We start from the raw sequence: 14,723 nt of genomic DNA on the forward strand, positions 1-14,723 counted from the left end.
ACTTCCAGAGGTGTCAAAGTGCTGGCCTGTGGGCCAGTTTCATCATACTGAAGCCGTGCCCACCCCATTGCCGGCAATGCAAAAAGAGTCACGATATGTCACATGTCACGTGACGTGGCAAGTTTGACACACATGCTTTGTACCATTCTGGACAAATGGTGAGCGAATGTGGTGCCCTAGAGCAGGGGTAGGCAACCTTGGCTCTTTTATGACTCTTGGACTTCAACTCCCAGAATGCCTGAGCCAGCACGGCTGACTCAGGAATTCTGGGAGTTGAAGTCCATGACTCATAAAAGAGCCAAGGTTGCCTACCCCTGCCCTAGAGGGACAAGCATTTGTGATATCGCAGCCCCCTCTCGAAAGCCAGCCATAACTTTCCCCCTCTAGTGGCCCAATAGGAAAGCCCATGGTGTACTCTGGAGGAGTCTCATGTAATGGAGATGGATTATGCCCTGAGGGGAGACTGATTTTTCCAGGTGGAGCCAGGAGGTAAGAGGCTGTCCTGTCTCCCTCCTGGTCCATCACGAACCTTCTCAATCCAGCTGCTTTTAACAACTTTGGGATCACCTTAGATCATACCTCATTTTAATGAACATGTGTGAACTTATGGGATGCAAATATGTAACATGTTTGACTACATACATGTAACTGATTTTCTATGCAAAGGGGAGGTTTCTTTTGCCTTGTCTGATCAACTTTCCTTTTGCATTTTCTTTGTTGTGTTGTGTTCACTACAAAAAGGAATGTAAGGTGGGGCTTGGGGTTATCTTTCTTATTTTTCACAGAGAGATCCCACTTTATCAGGGTACCCTAATAAACTGCTTTTAAATTATCTTCTGACTCAGTTGCTTATTGGGAAGGTAAACCGAGGCAGAACCTAGGACAAGATTTGGCTATCAGTGGGCAGGAGCCACTGCAGAAAATACTCCGTGCACCTAAGACACAAACCCTTGAATTGTGTCTTCATCACTATAACCTATTCTCCTTATGGTTGTCTTTCTCAGCTATTATTTCCATTCCATAAGAAGCATGGCTGAGCACTGGAGAATTGATGCTTTCGAATTACCTGGTGGGGAGGCAGATTGTAATGAGTAATACAAAGTAAGGTACCTAGAAATGAGAAATTTCCTCAAATAAGAAGAATTAATCAGTGGACTTGTCTTCAGAAATTTATTTATTTTATTTATTTTTATTAGATTTAATTAATGAGACAGTGCTGCAAACATTGACAGCCTCAGCAATTCAACTGTCTCCCCAACTTCCCAGCATGTAAAGCTAACCCCACCCCCTTTCTTCAACTACCACCTCATTTACCCATTTCCATCCATGATGGGCAGGCTTTTTTTTCTCGTAGTTTGTAGTTGAAGGAAGGGGATGGAGTTAGGCCAATCGCCCTCACCACCATGCCACAGCTCCTGCACGCTTGGTCCCTGCCGTCCAACCTCATACTCCAGCGAGTCTGCCACTCCCCCCCCCCCGATGACCCCAGCAAATAGTAGGGGCAGGGAGCCCCCATCCCCAAGTGGCAGCTTGGACTCCCCACTACTGTGTGTGTGTGTGTGTGTGTGTGTGTGTGTGTGTGTGTGTGTAAAAAAGAGTGGCCTCACGATCATCTTCAAGAAGCTGACAAGCTGACACGCTTATTGGGCGGGGGTCCTGGCTTTGCTGTGTCTCCACAGGAAGCAGCACGAGAGCCAGCTCAATGTGTGTCAGCTTGTCCGAGAACAGCATGAAGTCAGCTTGCCAGGTGAGCAGAAGATTGGAGAGAGGGAGGGGGGGAGCGAGAGGGGGAAGAGGAAGGGAGAGAGAGAGAGAGAGAAAACTCATGCACAGCAGCCTCTATTTCTTTTTAATTAAACTCTTCAATGAAGCTCCCCTCCTTGTGCGCACATGTTTTGCAGCTCCCAGTGTTTTTCTCTCTCTGGGAAATGGGTCCAAGTGGCTCTTTGACTGTTTAAGGTTGCCGACCCATCTTAGATGCTCTCTGGTGTTGGCTGGTTACTTGCAAATGTTTCATTGCCTAACTAGGTAACATTATCAGTGCTAGTGTTTATATACAGACTAGAGCAGTGTTTTTCAACCTTTTTTGGGCAAAGGCACACTTGTTTCATGAAAAAAATCACGAGGCACTCCACCGTTTTCCGCACCGTTGGACCTCCCCACGGTCGCTACACGAACGGTCGTAAGTCGAGGATGGCCTGTGTTCTCAAGCGGTTGGACTAGATGACCTCCAAGGTCCCTTCCAACTTCTTCTTCTTCTTCTTCTTCTTCTTCTTCTTCTTCTTCTTCTTCTTCTTCTTCTTCTTATTATTATTATTATTATTATTATTATTATTATTATTATTATTAGCCTCTTTATTTTATTTTATTTTATTTTGGGGCTTTTGTTTGTTTGTTTTTGCTGTGAAGGAAAAGGAAAGCTTGCATTTCTTTTTAATTTATCTTTCTGTATTTTCTTTTTTCTCTTCTTTTCTTCCTTCCTTCCTTCCCTCTCTTCCCTCCCTCTCTTTTCTTTCTTTATCTTCCTTCCTTCCTTTCTCTCTCCCACTTTCTTTCCCTCCCTCTCTCAATTTCTTGCTTTCTACTTGTTGTGGAAATTGGAAGCTACTTGCATTTCTTTTTAATTTTTCTTTCTGCATTTTTCTCCTTCATTTATTTTTCTTTCTTTCTTCTTTCTTTTTTCTTTCTTTCCTTCTTTCTTTCTTTCTTCCTTCCTTCCTTTCTTTCCTGCCTTTCTCTCTCCCACTTTCTTTCCCTCCCTCTCTCAATTTCTTGCTTTCTACTTGTTGTGGAAACTGGAAGCTACTTGCATTTCTTTTTAATTTTTCTTCCTGCTTTTTTTCCTTCCTTCCTTCCTCCCTTCCTCTCTCTTTCTTTTCTATTCTCCTTTTTTTTCTTTCTCCCTCCCTTTTCCCCTTCCCCCTTTTTTCCCTTCCTTTTTTCTTTCTTTCTCACCTTTACCATCAAAAGCACTTCACTCCAGAGGGGGGGGGGGAAACCCCAAAGGTTTTTAATTGCTTTGGTCCAAAGGACATTTTATTATGCAACGTATCAAAAGGACAGGTTAAAAAAAAATCAGCCATGTAATTTTTCAGATGCAAGCGAAGCCTCCAAGAGCGAAGCGGTCAGATCCCTCTATTTCGGGCTGGGGCGAGGGGTCGCGGCGAGCAAAGAAAGCGGAGCCAGGCAGCCGACCAGGCGGGAGTCTCGCATCCTCAGCCGCGCGGGGAGTAAGGAGTAAGCGGCGCGTGCTGGGGAAGAAGAGCTTTTTCGAACGTTGCAGGCAACCAACCACGCGACAGCTCAGGCGAGCCGGGCTAGCCGCCCGTCCGTCCTCTTCCAATAAGCGAGCCGGTTGCCTCTCCCCAGCTTCTCTCTCTTCAGCAAGAGACCCTCCGAAGCCAGAGAAGGGGGCGGAGCTACGCTGCCATGGAGCCCTGGTGCCTAGAGAGGTCGAGCCCACTTCTTCTCTCGGGCTTTTGCTTCCGGCGAAGTAGGGCCGTCAGCTTAGCCAAGGCTCCGGTGCCCAGCGCTCCCCCGCCACAGAGTCTTGCAGCGCCGCTCCGCCCACGGCTGTTCCTCCTCCTCCTCCTCCTCTCACCGCTGTCTCCTAGGTCAGTGTTTTTTCAATTTTTCCCACGGCACACCAGGCAACATCTCGCGGCACACTAGTGTGCCGCGGAACACTGGTTGAAAAACACTGGACTAGAGCAGGGGTCGGCAACCTGAAAAAGGAAAAGAGCCACTGGGAACTGGTTCCATCACACATAAAAAAAAGTGGGAGCCGCGTGCGTGCGTCCATGCACGCGCATGTGCAAAAAACATTTTGTGCATGCGCAAAATGGGTTTTTCTTGCGCATGCGCGGACGCGCACAGTTGCCATTTTTTTTATGTGTGATGGAACCGGTTCCCGGTTGCGCGACGGCGACGGCCCGTTTGCAGAGCTACCACCTTCGGCAGCCTGCAAACGTGCCGCGACAGCTTTCCCAAAGAGCGGCGCCCCTGCCCGTTCGCGCGGAGGTGCGCGCGCACCTCCACTCGTTCAGAGAGGTGCGCGTGCACCTCTCGGAATGGGCAGCGGCGCCGCTTGTTGGGAAAGCTGCCGCGGCCCATTTGCAGAGCTGCCGGTTTCGGCAGCCTGCAAACGTGCCGCGGCAGCTTTCCCAAAGAGCGGCGCCATTGCCCGTTTGCGCGGAGGTGCGTGCGCACCTCTCCAAAGGTTTGGGGAGGCGCGCGTGCACCTCCACTCGTTCAGAGAGGTGCGCGCGCACCTCTCGGAATGGGCAGCGGCGCCGCTTGTTGGGAAAGCTGCCGCGGCCCATTTACAGAGCTGCCGCTTTCAGCAGCCTGCAAATGTACCGCGGCAGCTTTCCCAAAGAGCGGCGCCGCTGCCCGTTCACGCGGAGGTGCGCGCGCACCTCTCCAAAGGTTTGGGGAGGTGTGCGCGCACCTCCACTCGTTCAGAGAGGTGCGCGCGCACCTCTCGGAATGGGCAGCGGCGCCGCTTGTTGGGAAAGCTGCCGCAGCCCGTTTGCAGAGCTGCCGGTTTCGGCAGCCTGCAAACGTGTCGCAGCAGCTTTCCCAAAGAGCGGCGCCGCTGCCCGTTCGCGCGGAGGTGCGCGCGCACCTCTTCAAAGGTTTGGGGAGGTGCGCGTGCACCTCCACCTATTCGGAGAGGTGCGCGCGCACCTCTCCAAATGGGCGGTGCCACTCTCCATTTGGAGGTGCGCGCGCACCACTGCCGTTCGACGATGTGCGCGCGCACCAGGCAGCTGGGAGCCGCAGGAGATGGCTCAAAGAGCCACATGCGGCTCCGGAGCCACGGGTTGCCGACCCATGGACTAGAGAACTGCACGAGATGTTGGCTTCTAAGACAGCAGCTGTTCCAGTAAAAGCAGCTGTTTCTAACAAAAAGGCAGCAATTCCTGTGGTTAAAAGCAAGAAAGGAGCTCATTTAAGCACAAGTAATGGCACTGGAACCTATAATCCAAAAGAGGCAAAGAAACTGAAGAAAATTATTTCCTAGAGAATGTTGGCTGGTGGCCCCCAGGAGGAGGGCCTTCTCTGTGGGCGCTCCGGCTTTATAGAACCAACTACCAGTTGAGCTCCGGACGGCACCAGACCTTCGCTCTTTCCGACGCAGTCTGAAGACCCATTTATTTGAACAAGCTGGCCTGGCCTGATGGGGGAAGTTAGGGTTTTTAATTGGGTTTTTATATTGTTACTGTTTTATCTGGGCGATTATTTAATTCTTTTTTTTAATTTTTGTATCCTCTATTTATATGTGCCCTGTTCACCGCCCTGAGTCCCTTGGGAGAAGGGCGGTATACAAATTTAATAAATACAAATACAAATATACCTTCCCACCGCAGATTTAAAACAAACTGTGAGTATTTCACCTACTAAAAATGTGAATGCACAGGAATTTCCAACTCTCAAGTTTGAACCTAAACCAGTTTTCAAAACAGGAAATGAAGATAAGTATTTAGAACAAATTTCCAACACTTCATATAATCGTCTTCAAGAGGTGTGCCTTTTGTCTGCTGAAACCCTATTTCTTATACTGCAAAGGCTAAATGATCTTAGTCTAAAGGTGGGCAATTTTCAACAATCACTGGGTTTACGAGATACGCAGAGCAGACAAGGGGTTAAAACCTCTCTAGATGCTGGGTTGTTGGAGGCTTGTTCCTCCCCACCCATTTTGTTGTCATTGGGAAATTCGAGAGCACTAGATACATCGAATTACCCCCTTGTGCTACAAGAGAAGCAACTCCTCTTAGAAATTCACCAAAATGCTCACAGGTGGAGCAATCGTAAAGCAATCATGCTGTCACTATCACAGCTGATAAACTGTCAAAGAAAAATGATTGATCTTGAAGATTTTTATTATTTGCCCGGTTCAAGGGTTTTAAAAAAAATCCTATTGACCTTTAAGCAGCTAAAGTTTCCTACAAGAATTATAAAAATGAAAAGGAAACTCTGGCAGAATCATTTAATAAGAACAGTCAGGGTCTTTAAAGATGTATTAGTCCAAGATCTCATTACTGGGAAGGTGATAAATGCCCTTACAGATGTCAAAAGCAATAGTCCTGCTTTGCAAACAAAGACCCAAAGGGCCATATACCCTTTAAAGGAGATGATAAGCATCGAACTTACAAACTTAAGAAGGTTGTTAAATGGTACTAAAAACAAAAATGCACGGTCAAAAATAAACAGTCCAGGTCATACACAATAGTAACAGTCCAAGGAGTATTCGAAATACAAGTCTTCTTACCGGTCCAGAGGTCAAAACACAGTTGTGTAGGTTTATCACAGTAGTAAACCAATAATACAGCAAAACAGCAATAGTAGAGAGAGCAGAGAATTCAGAGAGAAGCTACGTTCCTAGCTCCCTCTTATGGCCATGAGAACACTTACACACCCATTGGCCAATTAACGTCTTAAAGTCACAATATCATGGTTAATATATTTTCAACCCAACTATGTAGGCTATCACCATATGCCTAACATTATTATTTATTATTATTATTTATTGGATTTTTATACCGCCCTTCTCCCGAAGGACTCAGGGCGGTGAACAGGGCACATATAAATAGAGGATACAAAAATTAAAAAAAGATTAAATAAATTGCCCAATTAAAACAGTCAAATATAAAAACCCATAAAAACCCAGACGTTCCCCCATCAGGCCAGGCCAGCTTGTTCGAATAAATGGGTCTTTAACCCGCGCCGGAAGGAGCGGAGATCCGGTGCCATCCGGAGCTCCACCGGTAGTTGGTTCCATAAAGCCGGGGCGCCCACAGAGAAGGCCCTCCCCCTGGGGGCCGCCAGCCGACATTCTCTGACCGGAGGCACCCTGAGGAGGCCCTCTCTGTGGGAACGCACAGGGCGGAGGGGAGTCGACGCCGGCAGCAGGTGGTCCCCAAGGTATTCCGGACCCATGCCATGTAAGGACTTAAAAACCATCACCAACATGCTGCTTCATTGTTCTCTATACAAAGACTCTAGACCAGGCATGTCAAACTCGCGACGGCACGTGACGTTGCGTGACGTATCGGAACTTTTTCCCATTGCCAAAAATGGGATAGGCGTGGTTTTTCTGTGACTCTCCGGCCCGCAGTTTGATACCCCTGCTCTAGACAGATTCTTATACTGTATATCTCAGACATGTTAAACACAAGGCCCGGGGGCCGGATCCGGCCTGCGAAGTGGTTTCATGTGGCCCACGAAGCCATCCTGGAAACAGTGAGGGAACGGCCCCCACTGCCTTGGCCCTGGCCCAGAGACCCTCCTTCCACCAGACCCTCAGATCCGTCCCACTCCTGCCCACGCCCCCATAGGCACCCTTGATGCGAACGATGTAGAGCTGGCCATGCTCACCCAGTAGGCCATATGCACTCTAGCCACGCCCACCCAGTAGCCCACACCCACCCGGCCCCGAGGGCAACCGTAATGCTGATGCGGCCCTCAATGAGTTTGACACCCCTGGTATATCTGATATTGAAGAAATTTCCAGGCAGGGGTTATGAATTTTATTTAATGTTACTACTTTTGGATAAGGATCTGAAAATATCAATTCAGGTTGCCCAATTTTGTGCCACCATCTGCACAATACGTTGCACCATTATTAAGGTCTGAATTTTTTTTAATATGTTTTATTTTGAGAATTTTGGATTATATTGTTTGGTGGTTTTATATCTTGTAAATATGGATGTAAGATTGTTACTGCTGTTATACATTTTGATTATGTCTGGCCTTAAGGCTGTAATAAACAGATTGATTGATTGATACAGTTATATAGAGTAGCTTGCCCTGCCAATGTTGATGTGGGTGCGGTTTTCTCCTTTGTTGTTGCTCAACTATTATTTTTATGTGTGGTTGGTGTTTGCTTATCCAGTTGCTGGGTGCTAGAATTTGTTCTGTTCCTTTTGTTTCCTTCTTAGGTTTTTTTTTAATCTTCTCTTTTGAATGGTGAGTAAAAGTATTTAATCTCTTTGTGTCTGTTGATGGCTGATTTGTCTGAGGGCCATATTTCCAGGAATTCACTAGTGTTTTTTTTACTATTTAGTTTGGTTTAGGATGCTTATTTTATCAGTTGAAACTATAGAGTTTTCTAATGCCTTCCGATTGCTAGTTGACATTCAGGTATTTCCACATTCCAAATATTTATATGGTTTCTCCCGTGTGAAGGCTGTTATGGTAAGGGAAGCACTGTGACTGACGCTCTTTCCACACACTCTGCATTTATAGTTTTTCTCGTACAGATCCTGTTATGATAAGTAAGATACCTTTTTTGACTGAAGTTCTTTCCACAAACCATGCATTTATAAGGCTTCTCCCCTGTGTGGATCCTTTTATGGGAAGTCAGAGTACTGAGATGGCTGAATCCCTTTCCACAATCCATGCATTTATAGGGCTTCTCCCCTGTGTGAATCCGATAATGCAAAGTAAGAGAAGTACTACAACTGAAGCTCTTTCCACACTCCATGCATTTATAGGGCTTCTCCCCTGTGTGGATTCTTCTATGTATTACAAGAGAGGTTTTTCCACAGAACCCCTTTCCACACTCCAAGCATTGATAGGGTTTTACTCCTCTGTGGACCCATTTATGATCGGTAAGATAAGTGATGTGAGAAAAGCTCTTTCCACACTCCATGCATTTATAGGGCTTCTCCCCTGTGTGGATTCTTCTATGTATTACAAGAGAGTTTTTTCCACAGAACCCCTTTCCACACTCCAAGCATTGATAGGGTTTTTCTCCTCTGTGGACCCATTTATGATTGGTAAGATAAGTGATGCGAGAAAAGGTCTTTCCACACTCCATGCATTTATATGGCTTTTCCCCTGTGTGGATCCTCTTATGGGAAGTCAGAGTACTGCGATGGCTGAATCCCTTTCCACAATCCATGCATTTATAGGGCTTCTCCCCTGTGTGGATTCTTCTATGCATTACAAGAGAGGTTTTTCCACAGAACCCCTTTCCACACTCCAAGCATTGATAGGGTTTTTCTCCTCTGTGGACCCATTTATGATTGGTAAGATAAGTGATGCGAGAAAAGGTCTTTCCACACTCCATGCATTTATATGGCTTTTCCCCTGTGTGGATCCTCTTATGGTAAATAAGATTACACTTTCCCCTAAAGTCCCTCCCACATTCCATGCATTTGTATGGCTTCTCCCCTGTGTGGATCCTCTTATGGTTAGTAAGATAATCACGTCTTTTGAAGCTCTTTCCACATATGAAACATTGATACGGCTTGACTTCTGTGTGGCTCCATTTTTGAGATGGGAGTGACCTATTTCTTCCAGAAAGAGTGAAAGTCAATTTTTCTTCATTGTCTCCGAATATACCATCTTCTCTATTAGTTAGATATTGCTCATTTACATCTAATACGCCTTTGCTTAGCTTCACAGATTTCCTAACATATTTTTTATTTATTTTCCTTTGCTGGACAAGACAGTCTTGCATGTGAGTATCAGTGGAAGATGAGCTTTCTGGATTCCAATTTTTTGACTGGTTCCTCTCATGGTTTTCTAGTTCCATTTGAATTGCAGACTTCTCCATTCCATCTTCAACTTTGATCACTTGGACCAATTCATAGGAATCTTGAACTGGGAAGGAAAACGAAAAATAAAAATGACAGCAAGGTTAGGGGAAAAGATCAAACTGTAGGATGTCACATGAATTTCCTTCTGAACTTTGGCCAAATATCAATATATTGCATGTATATAGCGTAGTATAGAAATGACAGTTTCTATATTCATAAGCCATAACATGTTTGAAAAGACCTAAACCATCTTTTACTTGACAATTATCCATAGATATTCAAATGTCACCCAGAATAAACTAAGAAGAATCAAGAGAAATATCCAGTGAGGTATTAGGAGAAAAACTAACATTTATTGAAGGGAGCCAATTCTAGCAGGGACCTGTGAGAACCAAATCAATTTTAACACAAGTCTTTTTCCTCTAACCTAATTTACCTTCCCTTTATTGGTCATTTTCTCCTGCCAAAATCATACGGTTGCAGAATAAAATGAAAGTTGTTCTATTAAACATGAACAGCATGTTTAAAATGGAAAAAATGGCACCATTAAGCCCAGTGAGGGATAGTTGTTTTGACTGAATGTGTCAAAAATTCAGAAAATTCCCAACCCGACGCTGCTGGTATATCACGCAACCCCTCCCCTAAAAAAAAGAGAAACAATTCTCTATTTCTTCCCCAGTTAAGCCACCCTGCCTAGACCTCAATTTTAGCCCTAGCACCATTGTTTTGACTCAAGAGGACAATCACATAAATAAGAGCCAGCAGTGTGCTGCAGCTGCCAAAAAAAGTCGACACAGTGCTAGGCTGCCTAAACAGGGATACAATCAAGATCACGTGAAGCATTAAGACTACTTTACAATGCCTTGGTCAGGCCACATTTGGAATACTGCATCCAGTTTTGGTCACCACGATGTAAAAAAGATGTTGAGGCTCTAGAAAGAGTATAGAGAAGAGCAACAAAGATGATTAGGGGACTGGAGGCTAAAATATATAAAGAACGGTTGCTGGAATTGGGTATGTCTAGTTTAATGAAGAGAAGGACGAGCGGGGACGTGATAGCTGTGTTCCAATATCTCAGGGGTTGCCACAAAGAAGAGGGAGTCAAGGTATTCTCCAAAACACCTGAAGGCAAGACAAGAAGCAACTCTTCCTTCTGTGCAAGGAGATGACATCTGGTTGAGTATTTTTTAAAATAAGCAATAAGTAACATTGTTTAATTTCCAACTATCTTCTCAAGTTCTCTGATTGGGGAGGAGCAAATTCGTACCCAGAGAGGCCACATTCCTATAATTTTCCATCATGACTTCCCAATGCAGGGCTTTTTGGTCAGGATCCAGCCAAGACCACTCCTCCTCAGAGAGGTACACAGCCACTTCCTCGAAGGACACAAGACCCTCCTGAATATTTGGGGGGGAAAAAACAGAACAAGCCCATGAGGATTTGAAAGATATGTTCCATTGTTCACAAATGCACTAGGTTAAATGGCTGTGCTTGGTAGGATTCCAAGGTTTAGCTGCGAATATCTCTTTAACTGAAGACATTCTAGAGCAGGTATTACCAACTTCCATAATTCTGCACAACTTTCAGTCCCCTTCAGGGAAAATAACCCCATTTCTGGATCTCTCTCTCTCCATGTATCTATCTATCTATCTATCTATCTATCTATCTATCTATCTATCTATCTATCTATCTATCTATTATCTCTATCCATGTATTTCTCTATCTACTGTACATGACATTTAGAGCGCATTTTATGGCCAAATCATGCAAAACTCCACGTAATCCCAAAGGGTTCACACACTTTTTCTTGCAACTGTAAACTCATAGTAAGAATATCCAGCAGAACAAGTTAATTACTGGCTTTTAAAAATGACTTTGCTTAAACAGAATCTGAGGGTGGAAATGACTAACCTGTGTCCCAACAACAGTCTTCAGAGGGAGCTAACCTGGCTGACAGCAACCTGAAGCCACTTATTCCCCTTTCCACGTTGTTCAGAAAACATGGAAATAACCCAGCCCAAACAAGAGGGGGAAATGGAAGGAGAGAGTGTTCTGTACACCAGCTTCACTTCCCGAAGGAAGGAGAGAATACAAATCTAATGAATTAATTTCCGTAACTTACTTCATTCAGAGGTTCAAACATTGTTTCAGCTCCACCATAAAGACCGGAAAACTTCACTCTATGTTTCTCTGCAAGGGATACAGAATGTTAAAATGCATAATTAGCAAAATTGGAGGAGCTATTCTAACAGAGAAGGAAACTGAGCTGGGCTCTCACTGGGAAATAGGACTTTGATTACCTTCTGAAGTGCCCTGACTTGGATCTTCCTGAGAGGTCCCCAAGAAAAACAGCTCCTGTGAGGGATTTAATGGATTCCCCCTTCCATCAGGATCTCTGATCTCCAGAGTGGAGGACTATGTTGTAGTTGGAGAAAAGAAGCAGAATTAATGGACATCGCACAACACAAAGTGGACTCTAGTTCTTTAAATACAACCTCAAAGTCTCCAATACTCTATGGAGATTCTCAGTCATCCAAAGTCATGGCTGCCGCAAAGGAGCTTTTTCAGGAGGCAACTAGACTTTCTTGTTTTTCTCTGAAGACGTTTCCCCACCATCTGGTCAGAGCTGAAGAAACCTCTTGGAGAAGAAGCAAAACGTCTTCAGAGAAAAACAAGAAAGTCCAGTTGCTTCCTGAAAAAGCACCTTTGCAGCAACCATGACTTGGATGACTGAGAATTTCCATAGATATTTAGCCATGCACTTTGGGATGAGCACCCTTCGAAAGGTGTGGGAATATGAACTTTGCAGACTACAGGAACCATTTGTGCGTCAGTTTGAGATGCTGACAACACAGACTGATCCCCAACAGCCTGCTCCTGTCTTCAACAGTGAAGGGACCCTGGACAGAAGGCATCCTGCAGCCATTTGCACTATTCAGGTGACCCCAAAGAAACACAAAAAAACTCCAAATGGCCCCAAGGACTCTCTTTGAATAATGCAAATGACCAGCTGTTTGCAAGGAATATAAATCCACCATCTGGTCAGAGCTGAAGCAGCTTTTTGGATGAAAAGCGAAAGATCTTCAAAGAAAAACAAGAAAGTCCAGTTGCCTCGTGAAAAAGCACCTTTGGGACAACCATGACCTGGATGACTGAGAATCTCGATAGAGAAGTGAATGGAACAATGTCCTACAAGAATTCATGAGCGTCCATTAGTGAGGCTAGAAAGAAGAAAGGAACGGCTATCTCAAATCTAGAAGGCATAATGGATTTAGCATACCCTCTCCACATATTACGACTGCCAGAGAAGTCTGGGGTGAAGAATTTCAACCCACTCTTTATTCCCTTTTGGACTCCCTATGAAAGTCTCTCACCTGCAACTCGACCTGCTCCTTCTTGTCCTCCACCTGGCTCAGGAGCAGGCCTTCCACCAGGGCCACCGCCTGGGAGCTGCTCTCTGCTCCACACTCCCGCACCCAGCTTTCCATCTCTGGGGATAGAAGGGCCAAGAACAGCTCCAGAACAACCAAGTCCAGCATCTGAGCTTTGGTGAGCTTTTCCCTTCTCAGCCACTGCCTGGAAAAGTCGTGGAGCTGACTGCAAAGTCCTCGGGGACCTTGGTATTGGACCCTCCTGAAGTTGCAGGGCTGAACTTCTGAATGCATGAGGGTTTCCTCCTCCAAGTTGGTCTTCTGCCCAGTGCTTGTCTGGATCTCCCCGAAGCTCTCAGGCCAAAGAGCGGGAGGGCCTTTTCCAGTCCCCTCACTTGCTAAAAGTTGTGTCACCATTCTGTCTCCGTCCTGCAAGGCAACTCGAACAAGGTACAAGCAATCGTGTGGATCTCCAAATGCCTTTTCATTCATAGCATCAAAAACAGCACTGAAAAAAGTGACTTATGACCGTTTTTCAGAGTTATGGCCTTTGCAGCATCCCCAGGACCATCTCATCCAAATTCAGATGCTTGACAACCGGTCCCTGTTTATGACCCCTGCAGTCCCAGGGTCATGTCATCACTGTTTGCAACCTTCTGACCAGCAAAGTCAAGACTGTGGCAAGAAAAGATGTAAAAATGAGGCAAAACCCACTTAACAAAATGCCTCACTATAGAACAGAAATTGTGCGCTCCCAATTGTGGTTGTTGAGGACAACCTGTATGGGACTGAGTTGGAATGCACCATCAATGCACTTGGGAGGATTTTTGTTGTCATTCTTTCTCACTAGGAAGTTTTCCCTTTTTTCAAAAACTGGACTAACATTCACCACCTCCTAGGAAGGTTCACACAAACTGCCTGACCCCAAAAAGGTGAACAAACCATGAAAGATCCGTTCACATCCCAGGAAAAGCCAGGAAAAGAGCCCTGGCTGAGGATGCCCCCTTTCCCTTCTTCTGGAGAGCCGTCTCTCCCTCTGACACGCAGGCAGGTTCACACAAGCTGCCCGAAGCCCCAAGCGAGCCAGCCAAGCGCAGGGCCGACGTCTCTCCGCCCCCCCCCACGCCCTCCCGCAGGGCCGGGAGGGGCCGCCCCGCTTCGTTTCCCCTCCGGAGGCAAGCCGGAGTGCGGAGGATCGGGTCTTCTCGGAGCCTCTCCCTGCCCCGGGTGCGAATCCTGATTCTCTCCTCTCCTGCTGGGCCTCCGCCAGGCCGACCCTCCTCTCCCACCCCAGTCGGGCTCTTCTTCCCCGGATACCGGGCGGAAAGACCGTCGGATCCCCGCCGCCTTCCTAGGATCCCCGGTTCTTCTTCTTCTGCTCCGGAGCTGCGTGCAGGGGGCAGCTGGGGAACATGGGACCCGGGATTGCACCCGGAGGAGGGCGGGACCCGGGTCTCCCCCTCCTCCGCCTCCCTTTGCACGGGAAGAGCCCCTCCCCCACCTAAGACACGCGTGAATCTCTTCCCCCCCCCCCCCTGCGAGACGCTCCCGCAGCCTCTTCGCCTGCCGCGGAGCTCCAGGGGTTAAGGAGAGCGAGTGCGGTCTCCTAGAGCGTCAGGTGTTTGTGAAGGGAGAGCTTCCAGAGACGATGGGCATGACAATAGACTTTTCATTGGTTGTCTGTCACAAAAAGGTGATGGCGCCTCCTGAGGGAGGGAAAGTTTTCCTCTCAGGAAAATGGACATTTCTGTCGGCTTTTATTTCTTCAGCTCAATATACAGCAGCTGCCCTTCTCAATTTCTTG

At 46.4% G+C, this 14,723-nt stretch overlaps 1 protein-coding gene across 1 annotated transcript; it reads right to left on the reverse strand.

Moving 5' to 3' along the window:
- Positions 1–7,526: 7,526 nt before the first annotated feature.
- Positions 7,527–14,423, reverse strand: LOC310635893 (uncharacterized protein). The gene is made up of 5 exons (XM_083355254.1): positions 12,923–14,423; positions 11,849–11,963; positions 11,671–11,738; positions 10,816–10,945; positions 7,527–9,612 (listed from the first exon to the last, which is right to left on the reverse strand). The coding sequence occupies exons 1-5, from the start codon at positions 13,409–13,411 to the stop codon at positions 8,195–8,197; spliced, it is 2,220 nt and encodes a 739-aa protein (XP_083211380.1). The 5' UTR covers positions 13,412–14,423; the 3' UTR covers positions 7,527–8,194.
- Between the last annotated feature and the right edge of the window lie 300 nt (positions 14,424–14,723).

This window comes from Vipera ursinii, assembly GCF_947247035.1.
Source record: "Vipera ursinii genome assembly, chromosome: 2".
In the NCBI taxonomy this organism is placed as follows: domain Eukaryota; kingdom Metazoa; phylum Chordata; class Lepidosauria; order Squamata; family Viperidae; genus Vipera; species Vipera ursinii.